This window comes from Rhamphochromis longiceps, linkage group LG8, assembly GCF_057381845.1.
Source record: "Rhamphochromis longiceps isolate RC_006_pf linkage group LG8, R_longiceps_female_GT1.1, whole genome shotgun sequence".
In the NCBI taxonomy this organism is placed as follows: domain Eukaryota; kingdom Metazoa; phylum Chordata; class Actinopteri; order Cichliformes; family Cichlidae; genus Rhamphochromis; species Rhamphochromis longiceps.
Window position 1 is genome coordinate 32,894,980 of NC_140564.1, and position 26,304 is coordinate 32,921,283.

Genomic DNA, 26,304 nt, shown 5'->3' on the forward strand with positions numbered 1-26,304 from the left:
CAGAGGGAGCTGTTAAGGCTGGGCTCAAAGCCTGCCCGGGGCCACTGCGATCCACCCTCATTGACCCCCTGGGACAGCTCTGAATTGTGGGGTGAGGATGAAGGTGGACGTGGTGTCAGGGGTGAATTGCTTTTTAAATTCCATCAGTGTAATTCAGTTTCTGCTTTACCTGCCACAAAATACATGCAGGTTGATTTGCATAATGCTTTGGGTGTAATTAGCTGACAAGAAAAATACATAAAGGTACAAAGATTCAGCGCAGCTCACCTCAAGCTCTTCCCACTTGGTGTAAATGTTAAGTAAGAGGGAAGCACTGTCTTCTCTGCTGGCATTTCAGAAATCCATCTTATCCTCTCCTTTCTGTTTCCAGGGAAACCGCAGACATGCAACACAATGTATCAGTGAGTCGAATATGACGTGATGAAACAGTGAAACAAGAGGAAGAGGAGGAGGCGGAGAAGAAGTGAAAAGACTTAGAAGGAATATTCCTGTCAGAGAAATCAAATATCCAAAAATAGGAAAATATAGACTCTCCTTCATCTTCCACATGCCGTCCTCTCCTTGCCTTCCTCTGCTTTCACTGTCTCGGTACACAGGTACACACAGAGAAATCACATCTAGTACTTCATAAAATACCAATAAACTTATAGATCTAACTTAATTTAAAGGCTATAGAAAGTCAGTTCTTCAGCAAATATCATTTTTAAGCCTCCACAGATTAATTTTTGCACAATATTAATTTACCACCATCAACACAGTCTGGACTGGTAGACCAAGGCGGGGCACTAGAGAAGCTATTTGTTCTTCACCCCCTGACTGTCTACTTAGGCATATGGCCTTAGTTGAAGCTCCTTTGGGAGGATGGGGTATCAGGTCCGCTGTCAGGGACTGTTTGGTGCCTGTACAGCTGCAGGGAGATCAGGGTTTGGATTGTCAGCAATAGGCCACACTCATTGTCGGTGGTTGCTGGACTCTGCTAGAGCTGCCCTGTGTTTATAACTTTTGATGGACAGAATTTTGAGGTACTACCAAGAGCCAGTGGGCGTCTAGTTTGGTAGCCTGATCTGTTGTGCTGAAGAAAGAGCTGAGTGTGAAGGCCAAGCTGCTGATTTGCATCCCCACTCTCATCTGTGACCACAAGCTGTGTGTAGTGACTAGAAGAATGAGAATGAGCTTCTTCTGAAGGCTGTCTGGACTCAGAGATGGGATCAGGAGCTCAGGCATTCAGGAGGGGCTCAGAGCAAAGCTGCTGATCCTCCACAGCTACAGAACCCAGCTGAGGATATGTACTTTTGAGACATGCTGTAAGAGAGAGAGGAATATTTGAGTATGACCTCCACAGTAAACCTCAACTGAAAGCCCAAGGAAACAATATGTTTGACTGAACCCACGTCATTATCGTAAAGCCTCCAGTACAATTTCACAGACTTAACAAATGTATGCTGTTCATTCTGAGAGTGCACAGGTGTGACTTTGGTTATAGCTTTGGGGCATGTTCTTGACCCTAAAGCACTAAAACTGAATCTAGTTCTCAATATGCACCTGAGGTACTTTTACTATGTTGTTTATTTATTGTAGGATTCACTTTTTTTATTATTCGGTCTATCTCTGCCTGCCTATCTAGGTGTCAGCTATCTAAATATCAGATTCTGCTCAATTAAATAAAAATAAAAGAGTAATGTATTTTTCTACAGGTGTGGTTACTTAACCATAACATTGATTAAAAAACCCAGCATGATAAGAGGTGATTAAAATAGCCTTCACCTTAGGAAATGTGCTTTTTGCCTGCTTGAGGGGCACTTTCACTCTTGATGCTTGAGTATGTTTTGCAGCTAATGGTTTTTGCACACCAGTAAAACTGTGAATGCAGGACTCTCATGCATTAGAGGTTTTTATATAAAACATCTCAGTGCTTCAGTGGGCATTATAACAGGGTTAGGGTTAGACTATTTTGGGATCTGCAGAACAAAGAAGAATGTAAGATGAAAATGGCCCTTCAGGACATACCGGCTGCAAAGTAATCTGATCAGTGAGGAAACCCACGGGCAGCTGAAAGGGCAACAAGAGGGAAATAAAATGCAGGCTTTTAGAAATGAGCATTTGTTGAGATGTATTTCTCCTTTAATCAGGCCCCTTAATGTCTCAAGACTTCATTGTCCCACATCATCCCAACAGAGCACTTTGCTCTCACACTGCAGCCTTACCTGAGTTTCTAAAAGTAGAATGACAGGCCGAGGCTTCAGGTCTGGATTCAGGAGACAGGCACAAACTCTGGATCAGGTGAGCGTGTTGTGCTGCTATATTCTCAAGCTGTTCGGTAACATGCACTCATGCACTGAGTACTTGTGTTTTGTCTTCCTTTACTCCCTTTCCTCTTCTTATTTCCCCTCACCATCTAGCTAGCCCCTGTTGGAGGCCTCTTCCTGTTCAGGGAGTTCTTTCTTCCCACTGTTGTCAAGTGTTTTCTCATAGGAGATCATCTGATTTTTATATTTTCTCTCACAGTCTTTACCTTACTATACAGAGCACCTTGAGGTGAGTGTAGTTGTGAACATGTATAGTTTTGAATGAAACTGAATTGAATTTGTCACCCAGAAACAATTCTTACTTACACAGCACTGGTGATTTTTGCGTTGCTCTCTGTGTTTCTGGCACTTCAAGTAGGGATATTCACCAGGACTAGATATCTATTAATAATAAACTATATATTGCATAACAATTCATCCATGCAACAAAGAGCAGGGTGCACAGCTACAGTGATAGAAAACCTAACAGAGAGTTTGTGTTTGTGCTTTGAGCCATTATATTTATCCCTTTTCTTTCTTTGGCAGCTCAGCCTGTGACATCTCTGTGGCCCAGCGTGGGTGAAGCATTACAATCATAGTAAGGATGTAAGATACACAAGGAAAAAAAAAGTTAACTCCCTCTGGTGCAAGGAATCCAATCTGATGAGAGGAGAGGAGGATGGGGGGATTGGCTGAGGCTGAATGCTGTGGGGTGGGGGGAGGGGGCCTCATCCAACATGTATGAACAGCAGGATTAGAGCGGGGATAGTCCTGAGAGCCAAGTCCTGCTGTGTGCCTTTTTCCTGCATTACATCACAGCCTGTTCATGGGAGATTTTCTAAATGGCTATCATTTTACTCATCCACACTCAGAAAAATAAAGGTGCCAACTGGAAGCAAAAGTGGTTCTTTAGACTGATGCCATAGAAGAACCTTTTTTGGTGCCACAAAGAACCTTTCAAACAATGGTTCTTTGAAGAACCATTTCTTTCAGTGGTTCATTGAAGAACCATTAAAGGTGCCCCAAAGAACCATCAAGAAATGGTTCTTTGGGGCACCTTTAATGGTTTTTCAAAGAACCATTTTTAAAAAGGTTCTTCAAATGGTTCTTTAAAAGAACCATTTTAAAGAACCTTTTTTGAGTGGTTCTTTAAAAAACCATTTTAAATCTTTCAAAATAAAATGCATCATAAATTGAATTTGAGCAGGGTAAAATAAATACGAGCACAGCATAGACATATATTAATGGTTTATTGTCATTTTGTAGTTACCAAAAGACAAAAAGGCATTTTAACCCTCAGCACAACATCACTACTAATACATGTCACATATTAGTGTTTTAAACAGTAATAATTAAATATATTGGCTATACTATAAATAAATATATTGGCTATACTATAAATATATATATATATATCTACAGATAACACAACAAATAATACATGTATTGTTTAATTAATAAAACATCAGAAAGTGATAAAACACGTTAGAAATAGCTTCATAACAGACCAATAAATCAACACATTTTCATCAGCAGATGTTTGCATGTTCAGTAAAAACATTTCAACAACAAGTTTATGATTAAAATGATCAATGAACTTCAGCCTTACGCTCTGTAATGTACTTTTCATGTTGTACTCATGGCCCTTTGTTAGTCCAGTTTAGGACAATGTCTCTGACGTATGTTTCATATCAAATATATGTCATATCAAAACAAGCCCACACCTGCAGTTGTTTCAGTTTTTCACTGGTGTTTCCTGTCAGCTGGTCAACCTCACTCAGGCGGACATCCATATCAGCCAACCAAACGACAAGTTCCTCCCTTTGTGCTTCAAATCCCTCCCACTCTGAGACAAGGAGCTGAAAGAGAGAGAAAAGAGTCAATTATAAAGAAGAGAGAAAAGTGAAACCCTCCTCAGAAGGTCTGACTCGCATACCTGCAGTTGACCTGTGATGGACTCCAGTTTGGCGTTCACGTCATCCCTCGCCGATGCCAGCAGCAGAGTCTGCAGGGTGCCCTGGAAGAGCTGAGTTAATGTTCGACTCCTCCTGGTCAGGCTCTCCAGCTGGATGACCCGAGGTCTCCCCTCTCGCCGCTGCCTCTGAACACACAAACACAAATTGCATCTGAAGCAGGAGGTGCAGATTTTTTTTGCTATTCTTTTCTAAATCCAGGCTTGATCACGTGGAGGTATTTGGAAAATTGTTTTGGCCAGTGGACGACTGTTGTCTTGCAGAAAGTCAAATCAATCAAACATATGCGATACACAATCAATTCACAAGAACACATTGTAAAAAATAAGTCCAGTTCTTGCCTGATTTCAAGTGAAATCTGCATCAAAACAGGGTGACAGAAGTAAAACGAGTGCACAAAGCCTCACTTTGTACAAGCCTGCTATTACAGTTCTCCTCTATGCAGACGACTTTCCTGTTTTCAAGGCACAACTTGGATCTGCTGTACGAATCTTATGGATACACACTAAATGAAACAATAGTGTGCATGACTCCAGATTCTGATCCCTCATCCTAATATGGTCCCAACATAGCAACAGCAATAATGCAAATGCTGAGGCTTCAAAATACAAAGTCCATAAACCAATGGCTGACATGGGTTTTATCATAAGGGTGATAAATATACAGATTTCAGTCTGTCTTAGAGATTTGATTTTCATTTACCTGCAGATGCACTATACGTACCTGCTCCATGGTTTTTCACAACATTTTGCATATCACTATTTAATACAGGAAGTACGTGAACTAAAACATGTCATCGGTCTTTGTGAGAGGACCATATTAATGAAACAAACCTCAATGACATCATAGGGATCCCTAAAGATGCTCCTGCTGCTTCTCTTCCTCCTCATCCTAAGCTTCCTTCTTCTTGTCCTCGCCTTCCATCCAATTGTAATTCAATCTAATTGTGTTTCTGCCCCTCCTCTTCCTCATTTTGTTGGAGCTGTGAACACAGTTAATGTGAATCTGGATTAATTTGTGCAAACAAGAAAAATCTACAGCTTTTTGGTCAGAGGTGCTCTTGTGATTTAAGCCGGGTAGAGTAGATTTATGTGTTGATGCTACCTGCTTCAGCTCTGGCTGCTGAGTGATATTTACACCCTGGCTGGATTACAAACTTTAACCATGTGCTGAACTTTGGCCCAGCGTTGATACCTCTTGTTAGTATAACGACCTCTTCTTAGCTTGTATGTATGATGTATGATGGTGGATAAATGAAATATACAAAAAAATTTAACTATATTACAAAAGAACATCTATCTTGGAAACATCAAATGACCGGAGCATAACTTGTCAACTAGTCCGAAACTAAGTTATGCAGGAACAGTCAAAGACACACCTTCTCATGTTTGAAACCATTGTTTGAAAGGTTCTTTGTGGCACCAAAAAAGGTTCTTCTATGGCATCAGTCTAAAGAACCACTTTCTATTCATTTCTATATAATTCTATTAGACAATAAAGAGTTATCTAATCTAATTATTCATTCAAAACTCTTATGCATAGCTGTATTTTATACAGCTCATACAGAATTCAAAGTACAGGTTCATGTGAGTATTTAATGTACGGCTCAGATCTACAGAGTTTCTAGAGCAGACACAGAGCTCACGTCATAACAGGCTTCAGGCGCCATTTTAGTGACTTTAACAATATATTAAATTTTAATTTCGGTCTAGCTGACATTAGGTTATGTACGCAGCACGCAATTGAACCACAAATTTTAGAAGCCAAAGGTTCAAATTAGCTGGGAGCAGCTTCACTTAATTACCGAGTGGTTTTGTTAGGAAAACTGTTTCTGTATACCGGATACTAAATTGCGCTGACCTCAACGGCTAACGTATCTAGCTAATCGCTACTGTTAGCACAACATTAACAGCAAGCTACAATGACGAGTAACAAAAACAAAACAGTAATAAGGTTTTAATGGAAATGTTTTACCTTTTCTAACAGTCCCAGAATCCACAGCTTCAAAGTCCAGCAGGTACTGAAGACTGTTATCCGCCTCGCTGTCACCGTCCGTGAGTTTCTTTTCCCGAAAGGTCAAGGCCCGCCGCTCGCACACTCTGTCTGCGCATGCGCATCCCAACGACTGACCCCCTAAGTCCGCTCCCGGGAGGTTATAGTATGACGTGTTCTGACGTCACTCTCTCTCCCTGTCATTTATTTGGCTCGAAACACATATTAACAAATTGCTCAGTGGTGAACAACTACTCAGATCATTTACCTAAGTTGTGATTTGTCAAAACGAAGTGTGTGTTTATTACACTGACATTCTGTTCTGCAATTGTTATTTACTTGTATCTTATAATTTGACTTTACATACTGCTGGATGGTTTGTAAAGTTTACAATAATTAGTATTATCATTATGCTGTATTTTCAAAAATATATAATAATCTCAAAAGTAATGCCTTGGAGTAGAAAATGGTAATGCTTTATTAAAATTTAAAACTAAAGTACAGTATTTGAATGTGTGCATTGTGTCTACTGTTTGTTAACTCACCATATTCATAATGTGTTTGTGGGGTTAGGTGTGTGTGTGTGTGTGTGTGTGTGTGTGTGGGGGGGGGGGGGGGGGGGGGGGGGGGGGGTTAGGGTCTTTAGGCTTTGGCCCCCACCCTGCCACCAGTATATTTTTAAGCAAATATTTCTAACTTTTATTTGAATATTCAGTTTCCTACCATCTTCTCTTAAAGGGTAATTGCCAGGTAACCTGCCCTCCCCCTTCGCACACACATGCACACAAAGAAAACACACAGTATAATTCACAGCCTCATTATAGTGAATAAATATTTATGCCATTTACACCATCAAACTTAGATTGCTAAGGATGAAGAACCTTTTGTTCTTTAAAGAACCATTTGTAATAGCTGAAGAACCATCCACAAAATAAAAAGGTTCTTTGACGTATGATGGTTCTTTAAAGAACCATGAAGCCATCTGAAGAACCACTTAAGAACCATAATTTTTCTGAGTGCAGGGAAAGACACTGCTGCGGGCTCTGTTTCTACAAGCATAACACAAATATAGTAACACCATAGAAGAAAAAATAGAAATGAAGGTGCGGCCTTTACGTCAGTAATGGCAAATTGTCTTTTTAGCAGGAAAAACAAATGTTTCTCGCTGCCGATCCTTCACTTCAGTACTGTGTATGTCAGTCAGCTGAACTTGCTCAAGCAGCACAGTAGCCTATCCACAGTCTCCCTAGCCCACCTCCCCCCTTTTTGCAGACAGGGCGCAAAAACGCTCCATAAATTCTCTTTGGGTGCATTACCGAGCAAGATGGCGCTCTCGCTGTCAGCACCTCGGATAGCTCCGGCAGCTCTGACAGAAAACTGAACGTTTGTCCCGTTTTTATTTATTTTGCAGAGGTGTCATTGTGTGAGATGTTCGCTGGGAGCTCTCAGGTGATGTGAACGGCATCCAGGTGTCGGGAAACTGAGCAGCCAAAAAAGAAAGAAGAAAAGAAAAGGAGAGCCACAATCCACAAATCAGGATCAAGTTAACAGTACTTTTGCAGAGGTGAAGGAAAAACTAGATTTTGGAGGTCGGGAGAATTTTTATTATTATTTCATTATTTATTTATTTTTATATTTTTTGAAAAAGTCCTCAGATTGTGGTGACTTTATATTGAAGGAGGACTGCGTCTCTGCCCGCATCTGTCTTAAATCACACCGATAAGAGGAGGAATGGAGGGGCGCGTTGCGAAATGGCATGGGTCCGCTTCGGAAGGGAGAAATGAAGCCATGCTCGAGAAATAGTGTCGCCTAATTTGCTTTCCTCCGAGTCCAGCATTTGCTTTCTCTTTCGGTCATTGCCACGCCGGCTGTGAAGATGCTGGCTCTCCTGATGATGATGATGATGTCTTCAGGGTTTTTCAGCCCCGGCTTTGCTCTCAGCTCCCATTTCAGCTCAGGTGAGCCGACGCAGACACTGTGCTTTTATTTAAGAATGCTCCTTAAAGCACTGACAAAGCGAGCACATGTTATCATTGCTGAATGCACATCATTATATTCTATAGAAACGATGTGATATCCCCACCTGCGATTGTGTGTCCTTGCATTGGGAGGGAAAAAGCGATTTAATGAGAAATTGTGGCTCCAGCGTGTAAACGATGCCTATTTTTAAAACCTCTACACACACAGCTCTAATATTTGCCTCCATCCAAAACCTCAGGACAGCTGAACAGTTCAAAGGTGATCTGGGTGGAAAGGTGAAAGGGGGTAGGGAAGTTGAAAGGTGAAAAGCAATTGTGGGAGCTGAGGAGCAGAGGCTTCCTCCTAATTGGAGCAGGGAGAGGAGGAGTAGGCTAGCTGGACTTATCCAATTAATGCTGACAAAGGAGAGGATTATGGGAGACAATGAACGGAGGCAGATTACCTCACATAACGATGAAATAATCAGAAATCACCGGAAACCAAAATGCTTCCTTTTTTATGATTCAGCGTAAGCAACTGCTGGCCTGTCATTTCGGTGGTTTCTATGGCAACCAGGAGGCAGCAATCTGTAGCATTCCCATTTTTTTTTCTGTCCACCTGTGAATAATACATGAATTTATTCCTACTGTCTACAACAGCACTTTCAGGTTTTGGACCGCTTTTTTGAACATAAAGCCTTCTGTGAGCCATAAGTCTAATGCGCATGTCTGTTGTCTTCCCTTTGCTATTCGCCAAATATGCTTAAGTGCATCCCCGCCGCCTTCCTTGCAGTGGCTACAATGGTTTCATAATGCCCTCCTGCCCTTTTCAAAACACATTATCTGAATTGCATAAATCCCTCTTCCCCCATTCCAACATTTAGCCTCTGCAGCATTCGGTTTGTACCAGGTCACTAAATGAGAAAACAACTCTGTATTGTCAGAGTCCCATTTGCTCAAGAATATGAGTCATGACCTGTTTGTGTGTTGTGCCTATAAAAGTGCTGAATTTAATGCTTATATTTTGAGTTGTCAGTTGTGATGCAAATGCATCTTCCCCATATGGTTTTATAATTTAGAGTGCTATGTTGTGACCAAGGTGTATCAGACTCTCTCATGTGGGACCAACATATAGAAACAAAGCTGGCCCAGGGGCCAGAACCCAAAGTAACTACTTTGCAAAGTATATATATAGATAAGTGATGACATTAATTACTCAAAAAGTGAAAACAATGGATAATTAGAAATATTTCTACAGTAGATGTAGGCAGGTGGTTTGAATCATAGAGACGTAAAAAAGATTTTTTGTTTAGCTGCAGAAACTCTACATTTCTAAGTTTATCCCATCTTATCCCAGACTATTTATCATGTGTATTGTAGTGTATACACAATATATTGTATTTGACTTGGACCTGTGCTGTCAGCTTCTTTTAAAAAGAAAATCTTGGCTATAGGTGAATTTGATTGGCCTTAAATGTAAATACTTGCAAACTGGGTTACTGCTCTAATGTACCTTGCATCAGTTTGAGCTGCATTTATGTGGCACATGGATTAAAATGAGTTTGACATCCCTTGTCTAAAATAATGTCAAAGGAAAACTGAGATTTTTCAACCAATAGACCAATTTGTCATGTAGATTTGGGAAATGCTGACTCTCAATAATTTATAGTAAATCTACCTGTCTTTACCTCAGAGGTACAGACTGTATATTAAAGATGGACTTGGCCCACTGGTTTTAGATTCTGGGTTTTGAAGCATTTTAGCAGCTGCTGTTTTAGGGGGCCTCATCCAATTTTTTATGTCTTGATAGATTAGCTGTTGTGTTCCTTTTTGTTTTTCCTTTTCTTTGTGTAATGTTTCAAATGCAGTTAAAAATGTAGCTTTTTTTTAAATAAGGGAAAAATCAACTGCAGAAGCTGCCTGATGTAGCTGAGAAATAGAAATGTCAAAGCAAATATGATTATAGAAGGACAAAGTGAAAGAGAGAAGGCTCTCCCTGTGATGACCGTTGTGTAAGAGGGCGGATACAGGGATGACATCACAGCCCAGTAAAGGCAGGGCTTGCTGATGATGGTGTGGGTGATTTTTACTGGCAGCGCTGGCTCGTTTCCCGGGCCCCAGGTTATCCATTTCATATTTCTCAGTGGGCTCTTGGCTACGCATACAGCAGCACGCTCTAATTACATGGACACAAAACAGAAGGGGAAGCAGGACACGGCGTGTTTGAAACCCCCAGCAGACCTTCATCTCTACAGGCTATCACTAAACAACCAGGTCGAGCTGCTGGAGGACGCAGGCAGGGAGCCAGAGGAGCAGGTAAAACCCAGTTGAGAGGGGTTGTTGACTCGAAGATGTATGACAGGAGTTGGTCGAGGAGGGCGTGTGTTGATCTTTGATCTTCACACTGAGGAAAAAACTAGGTTGCATCCAAAAATCAGGGATTAAATGTGATCGAGCAGCTGATGTTGAAGCTTTGATGGAAGGGGAAGCTCAAACTGGTGGCAACCTACAGAAGTGCAATGTACAAAGCTATGATTATAATTTAAATTCATGCTATTTACAGCAATTGAAAAGCCTCTAAAAGCTTCCTCCTCTGATCTGCACCTTAAAACCTCCTGTTAGGAACAGCTCTCCAGTACTCACACTGATGTGAAGAGATGAAAGGACTGTGTGAGTCTTTGCAAGCACAAGCTGCTTTTTTTCCAGTTGTGTTTTCAGTTTCTGCAGAGCAGCTTGTTAAAAAAATCATTTCTGTACTGAAAGACCCGGAGTGTCTTAAGTGAGGCTGCAGCAAACATGCCTCTGATTACTAATAGCTTTTGCACTCAGAGAGCTTCTTTGTGTTTGTGCGTGCATGTGTGTGTTCGTCTGAAGAATAATCGCTTCTGATTGCACACAAACTATTTTTCTAGACGGAAACAAACAGCCTCCTACGCACGTGTCTCCACCTCGGTTCAAATTAAGATCCAGCTGTTGTGATTTAAGGTGAATTCCTGTCAAACTCTACTTGTTTTAGAAATTCTTGGGTTGCATTAGTCGAAAAGCACAAATGTGCTCTCAGCACTGATACGTTAATAGCTCGATGCAACATAAAGATGCCGTCAGCAACAGCCAGGCTGTTTACCATTGTCTGAACCCTGAATCCTTTTTACCACGGCGGCTTGTAAACACTGTACATCTGAAATATGTCCAACATATTGTGGACATTGCATTATAACTGCTGAACCTGCTGCACAGTTAAGCTTCTGTACCTTAAAAAGAGCACAAAAGGTTAAGATCTGGCAGTCTCTCACATCTAAAGACAGCGCTGCATAAGCCAGAGTTTTTAGTTATAGACTATAAGATTTTGCAAAGACTGTGGATCAGTGTCTCAAACACTGCAACCAGAATCTTATAGGGATTATTTCACGTCTATCTCAATAGGCCTGTGCTACAGATCTGCAGGATCTTGGGTTTAGCAATGGAATTTCAGATTTAACCCAGGGTTATTTTATTTATTTATTTAGAATTAGGGAGGTGCTCATTTCTTAACAGGCTGCATTCAGAATGGTAACAAATGCTGCAGACCTAACTGGCCCCAGAGCAGGTTCAAAATAAGAGACTAGTCGTTTAAATGGAAAATGAGATTGTCTGATGTCTCAGTGTTTTTCTCATGAGAATTCAGTCGTGAAAAACAAAGATTTTTAGGACAAGCTCTATTCTTTGCCAGCTTTCCTGCTTCTGCAAACAATTGTAGCCACGTTGCATTATTTTACAAGCCTTAATATGATTCTATAATCCTAAAACATGATTCTAAGCTGTGCGTGTAGCAGGCAGAATGTGGACTCGGGATGCAGGAACAAATTCAAAAGGCATCTTTAATGCTGTTACCTGCAATAATAAAAAGCATACATGAATAGAGGGCAAGAGCTGGGAAACAAAAGAGTGGAAAACATGGATTCAGAAAACACACACACCATGAGAGAGGACACAACAACAGACAAGGGGAGACTCAGACAATAAATATACATCAGGTAATAATGAGAAGAATCAGCCACGAAATACAGCGGGAACAAATCAGGCATAACAGGAAAGGGGAGGTTACACTCAGCACAATGCACAAAAGAAAAAGAGACTGCCAAAATAAAACAGGAAATGGAGGAACAGAATCGATCTTCAACAAAACCAAAGGAAGGAACAAAATGCATAAAACAACAAAAACGTCAAATAACAACAGAAGACTAAAGCCTGCTTATAATCCCTTCACAACAACAGATGTGTAATCCACCAAAACTCAGAACCCCGGATCCAAGACCCAGGGACCGTGACAAAAGGAAAAGCTTAATTTAAGTAAAACCTCAATTTAATTATAGTCAGATCCTCTCTTGCCTTAAGGATCAGGTAGTGATACAGATAAGTCTGTTAGCTTACACGGCCAGCTTTCTTTTCTGGCATTTATGCAGCAGTTCTCCAGCCTTACTGACCACCAAAACCACTTAAAGTGCACAAGGATTCATAGCGCACACACACACACACACACACACACACACACACACACACACACACACACACACACACACACACACACACACAGTGGGTTGACTTATCACCCTGATCACCAGCTTCTTGTGGAGGTATCTTGGCATGTTGGACTTGCTCTGTGGCTTTTGACCACAGCTGTGCTTGTGTGAGAAACAACACTGCACAAAGTGGACACGACACTGGGTGAGAGAACAAAGAGAGTGCTCCTGTTGATGGTGTTTGCCTGATGATAATAAAACTTAAGATGTGTTTGATTTTCTCAGAATGTTAAAAAGAAGTTTTATGATCTCTTAATGCCAAAAATTTGAGATGATAGGATGAAATATTTGGAGAAGTTGTTCAAAGTAAGGGCTCCGATAATTCAGTGACTGCAGGAACATCAGGAGCCAAAAGTCTGATGTTTAATGTGCTTTAGTTTTCTCACAAAACAAATTAGAGCAGAACAGAAAGTTAAACATTCATCCCTTTGGATTTGGGCGTGTGTCATACCAGCTGTGTGTAAAAAGAGCTGTGATGATTTTAACGTCTCGTGGCGATTCAAAGGCAAACTCAATGAAATAATAATGAAATGTAATTCTTCATTGATCCTTGTGGGGAAATTCTCTTGTCTTTCTGCATGGTGGCCAGGGTCACCCGTAACACAGCAGCATAATAGACTCATCAGGGTCCAGCATCCTGCCTCTCTGCTGCCGTACAGAGATGGTCCAGCATGAGGCTCTGTGTTGGCCAGCAGTGTGATTGCTGCTCTGTAAATGAAGTGGGATTCATCTTAGTTCATGAGTGTGTGGGAGGTGGGACCACCTACTACTGAGCTGAAGCCACACTTAATTAAAAAAGTGTCACGGTCCACGCAGAAGCTCTTTTTCTACACAGGAGCACTGCTTTAAAATGATCTCCTGTCCAATATCAGTGTTTCCAAAACCACGGTGACTTTGATTTATATTAGTAGGTATTCAGTGTTTTTTGTAGCTGCCTAACGTTCAGTTTTTATACGCATGGCTGGGTCTATGTGCATCTATGTGTGGCTCTGTGACAGACTAGTGGTTAGCCCAGGTTGTACTATCCCAGTGAGCATATAGAGCAATACAAGCTGTTTCTTTGCATTGCTTTCAGTCCAGTAGAAGTCAGAGCTTCACAGTTACAGAAGATGCCCCCACTGATCACTAAGGCAATCCAAAGAGCTTTAGCAGCAGTTGGCATGAGCTAGTCACTAACCTTGCTCACAGCAAACAGGCTGATTACAGCTGATTACAGTGATCAGCTTCTCCTTTATTTTGATGTTGGACGACAGGTTGCACACACATCCACCTGTTCTCTCGTTTATATAACAGACTCAACGGTAAAGCAGTGCATAAGCCCTAATGATGATGATGATGATAATGGATCACTAGAGCTTTAATTTTTACCACAACGGGAGTGTTTCACCTCCTGATCCTCTCATTGCTTGTTTCTGTAGATATTTCTGCACAGCTGGAGAGTTTTAGGTTCATTTCTGCTCTGATTTCAGATGCAGCGGTGCCCTTGAGCAAGGTTTATTATCCTGCGACTTCCATCTTACCCTGTTCTGTGTCTGACTAATGGGATGGATGATGGAGTGTGACACCCATCGCCTCTTTAGATCTCTTCTGTGCTTTCCCTCTAGCTCTGTGCCTGGATCCATGTCTCTGCAGGCCCTGATCAGGTCCACTGAATTTCACAGTTGATCAGAGAGATTCTGGTGTTGTTGACTAAATACACAGCAAGCCTGATGGGTGTTTTGGCCTCAGAGGCAGCTGAAATAAAAGTTATGTTGCCTTCCTGTCATACAGCATGTGGGATGTTTTAGCACTATGGACAGCTCCTGATATGAAAACAAACGAGGCCCTGAGTTGAAGAACCGAAGGAAGTTTTGTTTTTCATTTTTCTGGCCTAAAAACTGAAAGTGCGAATCCATTATTGATCTTGAAAACATCTCCCAGCGAGGCATAATTAGCAAGTCTTCTGGTGTGTTTCAGTATTTCAGAGATGACCTATTTGGGAAAGTCCAGTTTAGCCACGGAGTACAAAAGGGAATTTTCAAACTCAATGAACCTTTTTCTTGCAAACAAACATGCGGGCACAAAGTGTGTCTCGCTCAGCTCTCCCCTCTTATTGGGGCACATGCCCTGGTATTGATCTGTCATGTCCAAGTAAAATTTATGAGTTTTTACAAGCATGTGTATTTGGCATTGGATTTAGACTGATAATGAATGGAAAAAGAAACATTATATTTAGACGCACAATATTAAAGCAATGCTCCTAACCCAAAATACAAGCTGCAGAGCACATCTTGCCAGCATGTCCATGAATGAAAAATAAACTATACATTTAAATACTGAAAAGGTGAATCAAGAGGCACTTGTGAACTTCTCAGAAGAGTTAAAAAAAAAAAAAAAGGTTTTAGATTAAATATGTTTCAGCTTAAATAGCTGAATCAGGTCATTAATATTTCAAGTAAACTGAGCTGAAAATTTTATATAACACATTTTTTACACAGCAAAACAAACAAAAATGCCCACTATTGCCTCAGTACATTTTTTTTGTCTAGCAACACCCGTGCTATCAACAAAAGGCAATGTGTGCGCTCCTAGAGCCTAAAAATGGGAAACACATTTCCCTTTTCCAAAAATATTCTGAAAATGTAATTTCTTAATAAAATTCAAATCCTGTGTGCACCGCCATGTTTGCTTGCTCGAGTCCATCTCGCTAACTGTTGCTGGTGCATTGCTGCATTTCTTGGCATTTTTTGCTCACCAACTGTCGATTAGCAGAATAGTGTGAAAGTGTTGGCAGGAATGTGGCTGCATGCACATTTGGGCCTCCCATCAATGTGCTAATAGAGCAAGAGTGAAACCAAATGGGACCAACTGCTCAAAATATTATTCTAAAGAACTGCTGTGGTCAAAAGAGACATTCTTGTTAAGAATGCATATAAATGATAAACCTTGTATTGAAATGTAAAATTACAAGCATGTTATTACTTGATGCATCGCTCCAACCTCTAGGCTGTGGCTATAATCGCACCTCCAAGTTTTCCCAGTGCTTTTCTTCTGAAAAGGAGCAACTATGTGGTCTAACAGGCAGCCATCTCTGGAGTGCAGCTGTAGTTACGGTTGAGCCTGTGCACATCAGGATTAAAAAAAAAAAAAACAAGCCTAAAAAAGCAATTTGTCCTCCGGATGAAACCATGCTGTCTATTATTTCTTTTATGACTTTGTCTGTCTGTGCAATCATGAGTGTACTGCAGGAATAATTCCATTTCCTAGTCTCTTTTTAGCCTCTCAGTCGTGGCATTAATGGCAAATTGACTTGCTATAAAGTGAAACATCCAGTTATCGTCTTTGCCCTGTTTAGTCTGTTTGCACAAGAGAGGCTGATCACTACACTACACAGTCAGCACATGAATGGAGCCCCACACTGACTGATTGGAGACTTTTTGCAGATTCAATCAATACACGACGATGCTGATCGCTTTTAATCCTCGTCTTGTCTGCCGCTTTATGTAGTTTCCTTTATCTTCCTCAAGCCTTTCTTCTTAATGTCTGTCTGTACCCACATCTCTAAATCTATCAATCTCTCCTCTCTATGAATTGTTTAATGGAAGCCCTCACAGTCCGCACAGTATCACAGCAGGTAGCTAAGCTAGTTATTTAGAAGGATTTGTCACTGGCCAAGCTTAGCTGGCTGAGCAATGGGGTGACTGGTTTTCAGACTCCAAGTGCATCCTAATGCAGAGAGAGATGGAGAGGGTGTCGGCAGAGGAATAAACATGAGACAGAAAGATGAAATCAGCATGTGAGTGAAAGAACTGGGCAGACTGCGATACAGATGTAAAGCTCTGTGTCGGTCAGGACACCTAATGTGTTACTGTGGTTTTAATCACTATAGGTGGCTGGTAAATGTCTTACATTGAAATGCAGATAATTCAAAGAGCCATAACAACTACGCTATGTCACAGCGCACAGTGCACAGCGCTGCAGGGACGACACTTCTGTAGGTCAAACTGGAATTTAGAAAAATTGGATTTTAGACGTGTGGTTGAGGCAGACAATGTTGATACAATAATGTTGACAAGCTGAATTATTCTTTTTAAGCATCGATTTTCTAACAGAGAGAGAGAATTCAATTTATTTTATTTTATAGATTAAAATGTGAAAATGTCTTAAGCTGCAGTTAACCACAGAAATGTATTTTAGGCATCATCTAAAAGTTATTTCACAATTTACACTCTTAAAATTATGAAAGCCTTGTTTCCCTGAGTCACTGCAGTGGAATTCCTTCTTCTGAATCACAAGGGCAATTATTATTATTACTATTGGACAGCAAAATAGCCTTTTCATGCTTATTTATCCTAATTACTTGCTTTTATGCTGGTGATCATGTATTTTATTTGTAAACCAACTGGTCTTATAAAGTGCTTTTCAGCTCTCAGGGCATTTTCTACAACACGCCATTTTTTACTCACATGTTCATGCAAACACTTGTTTCTATGTCAGAGTGTGTTCTATCTATTATTCTACTCCAGTGAACACACTGGATACTTTGGCAGACTGAAGCAACCAGACCGCCCGCTCTACCTCCTGAGCCACCTGGTTAGCACTTAGATTGCCATGGTTACTATTTTATAAGAGCCCAATTTGCCAACAACTTTTCCCAAACATAACAGTTCATTTTAAGGCGTAAATCTAACCAAGCACCTCTTAGTACCTAAATTGAACCAGAGAATGAAAGTAAATGTAAAATGCAAGCAAATGAGGATACAACTAGTACACTCAAAACACACAGAGTTACTAAACAGCTGCTTTAAGATCTCTTGCTTTGTTTGTGTAGTGAGTAAAACAGTCAAACAAACCGATCAGTTTACAGTCAAAATAGTTATAAACCAAACCCAAGAGAAGAAAATGAAAAAACAAGAAAGGAAAATGGTTGAAGCCCTTTTGTTTCATGTGGACATTTTCAAACTACAAAGTTGCTGGTTTGTGCGTTTCAGGGTGAAGGTTGTTCTGTTGTCTGTTTCCTTCTAACATGGCTGCCATGGAGAAAAAGAAAACAATGTCAGTGACCACTTGTTCACAAAGCCTTTATTGCTGCACAGATCAGAGGATCATTAGCTGACCTGAGCACCAGGCTCCTCATCAATTCTTTTCAAGGCACCGTTGAAACCAGCCACACGCTTTCTGTTGTAATTAAGACTTCTATTAATGGACCTTATCAGTTATAATTTTGTGACACCAGGCTTGTACCATGCCACAGCTATTTAGGATGCACACACAATGCGTGCAGGTAACACACTCGTTTGTGCTCCACGCTTCGGATGTGGCCAGGTGTTGAAACAGAAGCAGTCAACAGGAAAATGACACAACTCCTTTGTCTTTCTGTCCCTTGTTGTTCCATTTCGAGCTCCGCAGCTCTTCATCAAACGAGACAGAAAAACAATCGCAGTAAAAATAAAGAAAGGAAGCAGATAGGTGAAAAATTAAAGCAAAAAACCAACATAGAGCTCTCTTTGTAAGACAAAGATAGATGCCTTATGTAAGACCACAGAAATAATGACTGCAAACTTTAAAATTTAATGAAACGGTCCACTTAAAATCATCTTCTTGAGAGATGCGGTTTCTGATTATCTTTGCAAATATGTAACCTTAAAAACATTTAAGTGAGGTTGAGGTAATTATGTCTCCTTTCCAATATCTGCATACCGGCCTGCCCTTTGTCACAGCAGGCCATCCTGTGTGTGCTGCCAGAGACACAAAACTAGAGAAGGAAACATCTGTAAAGCACTTTCTGCAGTATCAGCCTCAGATGCAGTGAGAGCAGAAACCACAAATGAGTGAATCATCCATTTTACCAACTCCATAGCATCCTTCATCTTATCTTTATAGCTGCATGATGCTCTTCAGGGAATTTAGTGACTAAAAAACTGATATGGGATATGCCCATACCAGAAATCACATATGATTTATTCTCCTTGTTGTGCATGAGTCAGCTTTTTCATTGCCTAGAGGGACTTTTTTTTTTTTTTTAAAGGACTTGTGCTACAGACACTAGCGTCTTTCTTATCACGAGGAATCAGTATCAGTTAAAATAATACAAATCTAAGTTACAGGCCATCATTCATTTGTCCTAAACAGTTATCAAAGAATAAAAGTACTCAAGCAGATCACATTTTGGCCCCAGCTGAATTGGTTAACCTTAAAAACATTTAAGTGAGGTTGAGGTTATTTAGTCTCCCTCCTAATCTGTAAACCAGCCTATCCAGGGAGAGAAACCTGCAACCTGTTACCAGATTAGCTTATAATTGCATCACACGTTCCCCTTAATTTTCATATTGAAACATAATCAGCCTTTTATGGTGTTACAGCACTACTGTGGTGAATATTTGGTGCACATGCATACTTTTTAGAGTTTATGAAGTAATTTGGTTCACAGCAGGTTTTCATTGGTGCTGGTTTAGCTCAGTGGTTGAGCAGCAGCAACATGCTTCAAGCCTAAATGCAGTGGTCTGGGTACAACTCCTTCCCCCACTCTCTGTCTCCTTTTCATGACTCCTTCACAATAAGAACAATCTTATAGGTTATCAGTGAAACTTACCCCCCCCCCCCCCCCCCCCCCCCAAAAAAAAGCTCTTTAGTGGCTCTTCCTAATGAAGAAATGTATGATTAAGGTTAAGGCTTTATAACTAAAAGAAACAATACTGGCTATCTGAGTCAGGGACAAACAGAAGCTTCCTGACCTCAGGTTCAATGTTTTGTCCATCTATTCATCCACCTCGACCTCCTTCATGGCTCCTTTGCTCCTGTCACCACTAGAAGTCAGTGCCCCCTGGCTTTGACCCAAACAACTAGTGGTGCCTCACACAACACCTAGAATTCTTTATAATCTTCAGAAAATATAGTATGTAAATGAGCCCTTATCAAAAATACCTAAAGATGTTACTTTACAACAACAACAACAGATTATTAATAAAATTAAAAATAAACGTCCGTGGGAGAAATACAGGGTCATTAAAAAGCTTTTTAGCTAGAGGTTCATGACCATTTCATCTGTATGATGGCAGGCCTGTCTCTCTGCTCATAGCAAAGGTGGCTCTGAGCAGAGAGATGGGGCTATTAATTTATTCATAAAGTGAATTAGCACACTGGCATGAGCCACTAATGAAACTGCACACATGTGTAGTAGAGGTACCACTTGCAAAAAAACCCCTCAACCCAACAACAACTTAATTTCGGTTCAAAGTTCAAAAGTATTGAAGCAGTTTTGATTAGATTGATATGGTTTGTACGAGATTTGATTATATATGTGCAGTTTTTATGTCCCTGTGAGCACTGAGTGCCACAGGATGAGTCTTATAACCCTGAAATAAGTTGCCTTGCATTAATTAGACTCATGTAATAAAGTCGGTGGCTAAAATGAGCTTCAGACACTTCTACGTTGTGTCTTACAATATAAATAAGTTGATAGCATCCATCCATCCTCTTCCACTTATCCAATTCAGAGTCATGGGTGGGCTGGAGCCTATCCCATAGGGCGAGGTACACCCGGGACAGGTCGCCAATCTGCCACAGGACTAGCATGAAGAAACAGACAGCTGTTCACACTTAAATCCAAACCTATGGCCAGTTTATCACCAGTTAACCAAACACAGTAACTGCATATCTTTAGACATGGAAGCTGATACCCCACTCATGGACTCTGGAAATGCCCCAGAGGAGGCAGTTGTCAGGATTTATCCAGAGCTGTTATTCAGCATCATGCTGACCAGAGGAGCTTATTCTTTGGAAAATCAAAAGCAGGTTTAGTTCATTTATAGTTAGCCTTTTACTTCTCGGGATTCAATTTAACCTTCAAATGCCAAACTGTTATTTCCCCCAGTCCTGCTGGCTTGTCATTAAGGGAAACACAGATTGTGTAACTACCTACAAAACAAAGTAATCCCTGCAAGGCCATAGAAAGTAATGTTGGCGCTCTCTGCCATTCTTTTAGCCTTAAAATGATCAAATAACTGTCTGAAGGCATTTCAAAGATTGCTTCTGAGTGATAAGACTTCCTTCTCAAAGGACTTTTGATGAAGTTAAACCACTGAGCAACAAAAAAGCCTGCTTTACTCCACGTGTGAGACCTGCTCTAGAACATGGAGGACTTATTTATGTCATTTAGTTCTTCCTGAAGGGTCCACTTTGACACATGGTAGGTCTGCATGGCAGTTGACCTGTGAGGTCAGCGCCACTCACCACCCACACAGCTTTTTAAACCACCATCTGCATCAGTAGCTGTTAAACTGCAGATACTCCATCAAACCATCTCCATGGAAACACATCTTCCTGGCTCAGCACTGCCATTCATCACAGGTTAATTCAGCGTTTTCAGAGCCCTTTTTACCAATCAGCATCTGAGAAAGAATAAAAACTCTCTCTCTCTCTTTTCTCTCTATCTATAAATCTGTATCTGCTTGCTCTCTCACTCACATTTGCTCCTGAGTAGTTTGCACGTGAGCCGACAGCCGCCACACGTGAAGGCGTCGCACTTGGAGGAGTTTGGCTGTTCATGTTATGATAAGGAGTGACAATGAGGAGTGAAGGATGCTAATTTATATATACATTCATTACACATTCAGAAAGCATCCAAGCGGTGGCAGTAAGCTTGTCTGTACACATATAGAGTATTATTTTCAACGTGAATAGAGACTAAAAGAAAAAGAGCATCTGTGTAGTTGCTGCGTGGGTGGATGTGTTAGCGTTCGCATTTTGTGTGACAGCATTTGCTCCAATTCATGGTGTTTTGGCCGTTGCCCCTTCCTCTTCTCAGTCACAGATGAGCTCATCCAATATTTAGAACATCAGCGACTTCAGTGTGGATCAGTATTCCCTGATCACAGCCACGCATGGCCGAGTCTGGAGCCAGCAGGCCCTGAGATACACGGCACACCTTTGATTTCATTTTCCTCTTTCACTTTACCCCAGTAGTGGTAAGATAAGCTGAAAACAATGCAAAGGAATAAAGAGAAGAAAATGGCAGGTAGAGGAGAGGAAAAAGAAGCGGTTCAGAGAAATGTAAGTAATGAGTGAGGACCGAGCGAGCCATGAATTGGAAAGTGCCTGCATCAGCTACAGATGAGTCATTCCTCAGCAAAAACTGAAGTCTGAGTCTGTTGTCTAGTCTATGTTGAGTTACTATAGAATGAATGGGAGGCTATTTCAATAAATCAATAGGTAACTATAATAAATTTATTCATTTCTGTATTTCATAGTGAAATCATAGTGAAACTTTGTACTTTTGAATGTGATAATATCAAATGCAGCTATAAAAAAGTAACGACCCAGCTCATTTCTTCCCATTCACGGCTCATTAAATAACATCAGGATGTCAGAGGCACTGTTGTCACTGCCCAGACACACTGGGTTATGGCAATAACGAGACGGGTTCCTGACACACAAGGTTAATGTTGTGAGGCCTGATTTATTTGTTCATTTTACTCAGATTCAGTCTTTTCAAAAGACAACGAATTATTTTTCAGCACCTCGACCTACATCGAGAAGAAAGGCAGAAGGTAAAAGTAAGAAATGATTAAATGTAGTGTTGTATAAACACAGTGAGTGAAAAAGAACACATTTCATCCCATAATAAGGACTGATCAAGACAAACATATGTCTTTATCTGACATGAAAGGTTTTTACACCCTGGGATGAGAACACGTTGAATGATCGAGTTGTTTTGAGGCCCCTGCAGGATTTAAATTGAATACTATAAAGTGACATGAATAAAAAGCTTACAATGTGTGTGAAATATGGTTGAAGTGCCATGCAGTTTATACTCAAACCATTAATACCACAAAATGACTGCAATGAAGTTCCAACAAACCACCGAGAGACAAAAATATTCAAAAACAAATCCAAAATGAACAAAAGAAATTTCAAGAGACCACAGAGGCACAATTAAAGGGATGCAAAGGCACCAGAGCTATTGTTGATTAAGGATGTGTGGTTACTAGTTTGTGCTGCTCAGCCCTCAGTGGTGGTTTAGATCAGGAACAAGTTACATGAAGAAAGTCAACTCTGTCTCACAGATATTTATGAACTACCCCTCACCTAATTATTTATTCATAGTTTCGCTCCGTCTCCAAGTAACTCATCATTATCTGCTGTACTTGATTCTGTGTTATTCATGCACTTCTCCTTGGTGATGTGATAATTGGGAACTTTTTATTCTGATCTGCCCCTCAGTAACTCGTCAGTTTTTTGTTTTTTGTTTTGCAGCATGTAATGATATCTCAAGTAAAAGGAATAAAGTAACCACTGCCTGGCATGTGACAGAACTCGTCCTGATGAGAGACCTGCACGTACGCTATATTATTCACATGCTCTTCACATGGATATGAACTTGAACAACATCCCATTGTTAATCCACAGGGTTTGGCCAACATCCACATGTGATGTTGGACAATTCTTTGTGGCTATAATAGCTTCATCTCCTCTGCTTTCCGTGAGGGTTAGGACTGTTTATGGGATTTTTTGACCATTCTTCCAGAAGCACATTTGTAAAGTCAGACACTGATGTTGGATGAGAAGGTCTGGTGCACAGTATCCGCTCTAATTCATCCGTTCTATCAGATGGAGAACAAGACTTTAACACCAAACCTGCTCATCCATGGCTCATCTTTATGGACCTTGCTCTGCATAGTGGTGCAGTCATGTTGGGAAAAGAAGAGGTCGGCTCCAAACTGTTCCCACAAAGTTGGGAGCATTAGGTTGTCCAAAATGCAGCATTAAGAGTTCCTTACACTGGAACTAAGAGGACGAGACTAACTCCTGAAAACAACTCCACATCGTAATCCCCCCCTTCACTTGGATGCAGCTGGTTGCCATGGAAACCCATTCAATGAACCTCTTTATGCACAACTCTTGAGGTAATCTGAAGGCTACATGAAGTTTGGAAATCTGTAGCGACTGATTCTGCAGAAAGTTGGCGATGCATGCTCACTATGCACCTCACTGTCCACTTCCACTTTGCTATAATCTCAATAACAGTTGACTGAGGAATATTTAGTAGTGAGGAGAGTGAACTATTCTTTTACAAACGTTTGTAGAAGCGGTCTGCATACATGGGCACTTGATTGTATATACATGTGGACATGGAAGTGATTGAAACACCTGAATTCAGTGGTTTGGGTAGGTGCCATATGTGTGTCTATTCACACATGCACTCACAAGGATGGACAGAGATAGCGGACTTACCTAAAGCCTTATCATACAAGTTCAGCTGGTCCTTGTTTCATGTAACTGAGTTATATAAAGCTTCCTCTGCTCTCATAAAATTCCATACCTGTTCTTATTCTAGTTCCAAACAGGAAGTTCTAATTCTGGTCCCATCTCTTTGTAAAAGCACTTTAAAGACATAATGTTCCCAGCCATCAACGCACTTCACAAGCTGCAACACACTAAAATGAGGCAGCCTGGTATACTAAAAGCATTTCCATGGCAACCATGCTTGGAAACCTGCGCACAACATGGGGGGGGGGGCACTTTAGAGCGTGTCCGCTGCCTGTGATCACGCATAATCATGGCAGACGCATATCACAAACCCAGCCTGCATCTCTCATTAATACTTGAAAAGATGCTGCAGTCTGTGAAGAGATGCTCCACAGCCTCTGTGCTCTTTCAAAGTGAGGACACTTGATTAACTAAAAGGTGCTTTAATGCAGATGTCCAAGAGAGAAGGAGAAAAATGCCACCACATTTAAACACTCCTGATGGATCGGAATTTGCAAGTCAGCTTTTTAATGTCTGCAGTAATGAGTGTCATATATTTAACTCTTGGATTCAAACCGATTGTTCTTTCCTTTTCTAAGAATTGTAGTTTTCCTGACAGGAATTTCCTCATCTCCACTTTGTGTTTTTAGCCATTTGATTTCACTTTTTGTGTGTTTGCTTGTTGGTTTGACTGATTAAAACAAATGAAATCTATCCTAATAGCTTATTCAGCTTTAGATTTCTGAGGGTGTTGGAGCCTATCCCAGCTGTCATTTGGAGAGTGTCAGGGTACATGTTGCCAGTCCATCACGGAGCGAACACACAGAGAGGCGGTTTAGGATGACCAGTTAACCCAGTGACTCTCAAACTGTGGGGCATACGCCTACTGCAGGTAAACCAGGTTTAAAAAACAAGAAGTGCAATGAAGCTGAATGAAAATGTTTTGAGGGAAAATAACAGTTCACAGTGACCAGCCAGGCTAGCACAAGAAAATAACGCACAAAGGCAACGGATGCAGTACAATCTAAACTTGTAAAACCCTAAACTCAAAATTAAAGAAACAAATCAGAAGTGATCAACCTAAACTGAAGTGACATCAGTTCTGTAAATATCACATGTAGTCAAGGCTAAATAGTTTCTATCTATATGGAGGAATTAGCTTCCTGTTGTAAAAGGAAAACATTAAACAGTTAGCGCCATAATAAGTGACAGAAAATGGAAAAATATAATAAAAGAACATGTTGTTATACCGCAAAAGTATTTTTTCCTCATTGAAATAAAAATGCATCCTGCAGCACAAACTGTATCTTCCCCTGCTCTGCTGCTGGGTTTAAATTATTATTATTGCTTTAAAGTTATGAGTCAAATCTTCCAAACGGGCAAAGGGCATTTATAATGAAGTAGCAGCTGTAAAGGGAAGATGACTGTGAAGGAAGTTTGTAATGTACGTCCCATTTAAACATTTAATATAATCCTCTAAAGGAGATACAATTGTGACAGGCAACCCTGTGATGGAGCAGTTCACCGTAGTGTCATCAGGTGGTGCTTCCTTGTGCTGTATTTCCAACAACCACTGGTCTGCAGTATCATACAGTGGCTTCTTTGTGCTTTATTGTTTTTATTTTACTGTCTCAGAGTGGACAGTTACATGGTCATACAAGCTGAAGCACAAATGTATGATAAATATCAATAACGCTTTTTAAACCGCTTAAAAAAGTCACAACACACATCTGGCACACATTAAGCTTCATTTGGCCACTAAACAAATCCTTGTTACTCTTGTTCGGTCTCCACCAAATCCTAAGATAAAAATATCCTCCACCATGATGCTCACTGTTGCAGCTGTTTGGTGTTGAGTGTGTAGGTCTTGGTTACGTTTTTCATTTTTATCATTTTAAAAAACTTCTGGTTGCAACATGTCATAAAAACCTAATGGAGCTGAGTGGGCACTGGTGTTATTAAATATTGTCGACATGAATAAGACGTAGGATAAAACTGTAAAATACATTTATATAATAAATTATATGCTGTTTAATACCTGCAGGAATGCACCGCTGTAAACTATGATATTTTTATATCTCACAGTAATATAAAATACCACTTTATAAATTTGAAGTATGTGTGTGTGTTATGTAATAGCCCCCGTGTTGCATCTGAGATGTGATGTCATATCTGAGCACGTGCAGCAGCCGAGAGCAAGAAGAGGAGATTCATTCTGCTTCAGTGGCTTCTCATCCACACACAAGAGGAGATGACAGGAGAGAGACAGAGAAGGGAGAGAAACCTGTGAGCGAGTGGGAGACGAAAAAGC

General features: G+C 40.6%; 2 protein-coding genes across 2 annotated transcripts in view; one reads left to right on the plus strand and one right to left on the minus strand.

The window, feature by feature from the left end:
* Positions 1-3,593: 3,593 nt before the first annotated feature.
* LOC146664115 (uncharacterized) lies at positions 3,594-6,315 on the minus strand. Its single transcript, XM_085417177.1, has 4 exons — positions 6,233-6,315; positions 5,092-5,240; positions 4,222-4,386; positions 3,594-4,144 (listed from the first exon to the last, which is right to left on the minus strand). Exons 2-4 carry the CDS (start codon positions 5,146-5,148, stop codon positions 3,977-3,979), a joined length of 390 nt encoding a protein of 129 aa, XP_085273303.1. The 5' UTR covers positions 5,149-5,240; positions 6,233-6,315; the 3' UTR covers positions 3,594-3,976.
* Positions 6,316-7,629: 1,314 nt separating this feature from the next.
* The window catches only part of aatkb (apoptosis-associated tyrosine kinase b), a 69,794-nt gene continuing 51,119 nt past the window's right edge, over positions 7,630-26,304 (plus strand). The window contains exon 1 of the mRNA XM_085417123.1: positions 7,630-8,208. Within this exon, the coding sequence (XP_085273249.1) occupies positions 8,127-8,208 (82 nt within the window). The 5' untranslated portion in view covers positions 7,630-8,126. The remainder of the gene's footprint in view (positions 8,209-26,304) is intronic.

Coding starts and splice junctions, on each gene's coding strand:
- LOC146664115 (XM_085417177.1), bottom strand. CDS start 5,148: ATGAGGAGGAAGAGAAGCAGCAGGAGCATCTTTAGGGATCCCTATGAT. Junction 4,387..5,091: donor ATCCCTATGATGTCATTGAG/GTTTGTTTCATT, acceptor TTGTGTGTTCAG/AGGCAGCGGCGAGAGGGGAG. Junction 4,145..4,221: donor CCATCACAGGTCAACTGCAG/GTATGCGAGTCA, acceptor TCTCTCTTTCAG/CTCCTTGTCTCAGAGTGGGA.